Genomic DNA, 4313 nt, shown 5'->3' with positions numbered 1-4313 from the left:
AGGCAAGAACAAGCACCAATAGTTCAAAAATAAATAAATATTATATAAAATGCATAAATTTTATCACAATAATTCTGAAAGAAATTGAACATAAATTCAATCTTCCAAAGCAAAAACAGTATTTTCAACACCAAATATTTATTATAAATCCATAAAAATTCAAGATTATTTTGAGTTTAAATAGATAAGCCTGAAGCAAATCTATCAACCAATCGACAAAAGTTTTTTTTTGCATTCTGCTTTCTGGGGTTTGTAAGCAATGAGTCATTCTTAGTCTCTCAATGCTTAATAGTATTTCATAACTTCCTGTGAAATTCCCAGTTACGTCACTGAGTAGCAGTGCTCTGATTATAAATAGAGGACTTGAGCAGCAAGGGGCAGAAAAGCTTTCAGCAACACAACAGTAGTAAGAGTACTACTCCTGAAAAGTTTAAGCAAGCAAAATGAACAGCAGAGTTCTTCTCACTATCGTAGCCCTGTTTGTGCTGTATATGGCTTCAACACAAGGTAAGCAATTGCCTGGCACTATCTTAACCTAAGAATATGTAGAATCTAAAATTTTGTGAAACAAATTGCAATTGTTTATTTAATGGTTATAACTATATGGCTGCAAAGTGCTTGTTTAGAATTTATAATTGTGATACATACTTCAAGTACTGTATATTAACACTTTAAGTGCTATTAATATTTGACTAAATAGACTCAAATTTATATTTAGACAGATAGACTCAAAATGTTACTATAATACTAATAATTTGGAGGTACTGTAGTTGACAGAGAATATGAAGCAATAAGTTCTGAAAAAAACCGCTGTTATCCATTAGAGATCAGTTCACTGTGTCAGTAGCTTGAAGTGTGCGTCAACACGGGTTGGGATAGATTTACATAGTTTACCAATTCTTATTGCTTTCCATATGGAGATATGGTTTTTGGACTTTCAAAGTGGAATTTAGTCTTATGGTGAAAATTGTCTAGAAAATTAATAGAGGAACACCTTTGTTGTATTAGAGAAACAAATTGGGGTGTCTCCTTGTATGTTATATATCACTTTCTCTAAATGTAATATTAATATCTTCATAGAACTTATCAGTTTCTCCAAAAGTTATATATGAATTTGTAAGAAATAAGTTCAAGTGACATGTATAAATAGTCTGTCCCATTTGTTCCTTCCACAGCTGCTTCTCTTGGAAATTCAAAAGTGAGTCTGCGATGCCAGTGCATTAATACAAACTCCAAATTCATCCATCCCAAGCAAATGGAAAATATTGAAATTATTCCAAGTGGCCCACACTGTGCAAAGACTGAAATCATGTAAGTTTTAATTAGAGTGGTAATTGATAATCTGGTTTGTGTCAATGAAATCCACATAGCATTCCTTGGGCATTGTTACATTTTATATTGAAGTAATTGTCCTCTTTCATTTCTTTCAGCGTGATCCTTAAGAATGGTTCCTCCGTGTGTCTGAATCCTGAAGCCCATTGGGTGAAAAAGATCATCCAAATGATAACCAAGAGGTAAGTTCCAGACATGAGTTTGCACTACAACATGAGAAGTATAGATTGAACCAGAATGTTAAAAAGAAGTCCACAGAAAAAGATTGCAATTAGTAACCTAGCCCTCCCAGCTACAACATGGAAATCAAAGAGAAGAAAAATAAAGCATAGGAGGGATTTTGTATTTTCTCCATCAGAGCAGATTGCCTGTCCTGTATAGGAACCCACCTGAAATTGGAAATGAAAGACAAGCAAATTCTGGAAAGATATGCTCCAGCAAATAGCCTCCATACAGAAAAAGAGGATATTTACTTGACTTAGAAAAATTATCAATGGGTATTTGAACAGGTACATGAATAGGAAAGGTTTAGAGAAACACAGGCTAGAGGGTAGTTTAGATAGGACTCTTGGTCGGCATGGACCACTTGAGCCAAAGTCATTGTATCCATATTGCACAACTCAATGAGTCTAATGTTCATCCTCTTTTCATATTCCCATTCCTACTGGTCCAATAGCAAGTGCAGCTAAGATTAACCAAGCAGTTAGCCAAGGCATAGTTAGTCTAACTGAACTAACATCAAAACTCTACTAGATAATACGATTTGAAAATGTGATATCTTTTTTCATCCGTATTTTCTATGTTTTTACATGTTTGGGAAATTTATACATGAACTCAATTGCTGAAATAAATGTTTAAATACTTGTTTTGGAAATTGTTTTTTGTGGACAATTTCCTTAGGTGTTCCTAAATGGTGATTTAGTAATTTACAAAATGTTTTATATTTTCCACAGTTCCTAGGAATCTGATTAATCTCGCTCATAGAAGTTGGATGGTCAGAAATGTGGCACTGATTCACAATCGTGATTCCGGATCAGCTCAGGAAAATATACAATCGCTTGCTCCCATTGTCAGTCCTGTCACAGATTTATGTCAACTTGAGGAAGAATGTCTGGTTGAAAACAATGTCCGTCACTTTTTATCAGTTAGGACGCTTTATTTATTTCATCCCTTTGGCACAAGAGAAAGTGCAGATGCTGGAAACCTAGATCAAAGCACACAAGATGCTGAAGAATCTCAGCAGATCAGGCAGCATCTATGGAGGGTAATGAGCAGTTGATCCAAACCGATGAAATACCTTGTCTGAAATGTCAGCTGTTCAGTTCTCTCCATGGATGCAACCTGACCTGCTGAGATACTTCAGCATTTTGTGTCTATTCTGTCATCCCATAGTTGCTTATGATCCCTCATCCAAACTTTTGTAATTTAGTATTTATGTAGTTGTGGATTTTATTCCTACAAAATTGATTCTGGCACCTGTGCTGGTTTTGTGCTGAGAGCTCAATGGAAACCGAAGTAATTGTAAAAAATAAGTTCTCTTATTTTTGCAGGACTGTACTGATCCATGCTCAAGTGATGGTGAAAGACAAATCAAAATTTACAGCATAGGTGTTCCCCTTGTTGAGATTTCATTAATCTGTGTGCTGGCAACCAGAGATTAGTCATGGGCTGTGCAATTAAACACCTAGTCTCTTTTGATTCTGTTATCATACTGTCAGCCACTTGTCTCCAGGTTATGGGTTTGCAGAAAGTACAACTTGTTTGAAAGAAGTTTACAAGTTCAGCACAGTTTCATGCCAGGAAGGACTTTAATTTATTGTAATTAGTTTTGTTTGTATTTTATTTACTTGCCTTAATATTTATAAAGTGGCTTATTTATTTCTATTTATGAAAATGTTTAATTATTTTGATGTCACTAGGATGTATCTGGGATTAACATACATGTGAATGGTGTTTGTTGAAAATTAATATTGTGAAATATTTGTATTCCAATAAATAAAGTATCTTTTTCAAAAAAAACTAAAATACTTGGTCTAGGAATTCTTCTGTGCCAAACAACATTTGTATCTAACATATTGGTAAATTCTACCCGAAATCTTTTATGTTCATGGGATAGAGTTCAGGAAATTCAATCCCTGTCCTCTCTGTATGTGTTGGAAATGCAAATGGAGTGTCTGATCACCCCTTGACTTGCAGTATTGCTTACAGATCATTCACATCCTATTCATTCTGCTAAATGTTCTGGTATCTTAGGAATATAAGTGGCGGAGTGATGGAGATATTATCTGAGAGAATCATTGACACAACTTCAATCTGGCCTCTGTCACAAATGCTCAGTATTATTCTCTACTGAAGAGAAATATCCCGTGAGCCAAAACTCAGAAAGGGGGAACATTGATTGGACTCACCAGATGTCAGTCAATTGGATATTTTATTAGTGTGGTTGTGATACAGTTATTTTCCTAGAGGATCAGGTGAACTGTCAGTCCTGACTCTCAATAATTTCCAGTTCCAGCGACTGAGTGGTCCCTGTCAAACCCATGGCACTGGCTCATCCTTAACCCATCATTCATATCCGTGACTATTTGATCAGGAATTCACCGATGGAAGTCATACATAGATGTAAGCAGTGTTTTAGTGGGCATGAGATACCCCCTAAAAGTGGTCTGATTTGGATTACACTGTCTGCGAAGGGCACTAGATTCAGATATTCAGATTATATATTACATTTTATGCAGGTCCCACTATTGAAAGTGACCAAATTCAGGCTAGGGTTATGAGGTTGGAAATGTTAATGGACTGCATCAGTAAGGCTCAGAACTGATTGGCCATAAAAACATTTCTGGACTTGCATAGGCACATATGCCCCTTAATGTTCCTTCTAATACTTTGGCATAAATCACATCGCAACCTTTCCTCCTCCCCCCCAACCCCCTACCCACCCATACTTGGTTAGTTTGGACAGTGAATCCGCTAGTACC

General features: G+C 35.9%; 1 protein-coding gene across 1 annotated transcript; it reads left to right on the top strand.

Moving 5' to 3' along the window:
* Nucleotides 1–368: 368 nt before the first annotated feature.
* Nucleotides 369–3357, top strand: LOC140196026 (interleukin-8-like). Its single transcript, XM_072254727.1, has 4 exons — nt 369–507; nt 1176–1311; nt 1431–1514; nt 2286–3357. The coding sequence occupies exons 1-4, from the start codon at nt 444–446 to the stop codon at nt 2290–2292; spliced, it is 291 nt and encodes a 96-aa protein (XP_072110828.1). The 5' UTR covers nt 369–443; the 3' UTR covers nt 2293–3357.
* The last annotated feature ends 956 nt before the right edge of the window (nt 3358–4313 follow it).

The sequence above is a fragment of the Mobula birostris genome, chromosome 4, assembly GCF_030028105.1.
Source record: "Mobula birostris isolate sMobBir1 chromosome 4, sMobBir1.hap1, whole genome shotgun sequence".
Lineage (NCBI taxonomy): Eukaryota > Metazoa > Chordata > Chondrichthyes > Myliobatiformes > Myliobatidae > Mobula > Mobula birostris.
This window is presented reverse-complemented; position numbering and strand designations above follow the sequence as displayed.

Excerpts from the sequence above, each read along its gene's own strand:
- LOC140196026 (XM_072254727.1), top strand. The coding sequence starts at position 444 with ATGAACAGCAGAGTTCTTCTCACTATCGTAGCCCTGTTTGTGCTGTAT. Across the intron at positions 508-1,175 it reads GTATATGGCTTCAACACAAG|CTGCTTCTCTTGGAAATTCA; the intron begins GTAAGCAATTGC and ends TTCCTTCCACAG. Across the intron at positions 1,312-1,430 it reads TGTGCAAAGACTGAAATCAT|CGTGATCCTTAAGAATGGTT; the intron begins GTAAGTTTTAAT and ends CATTTCTTTCAG.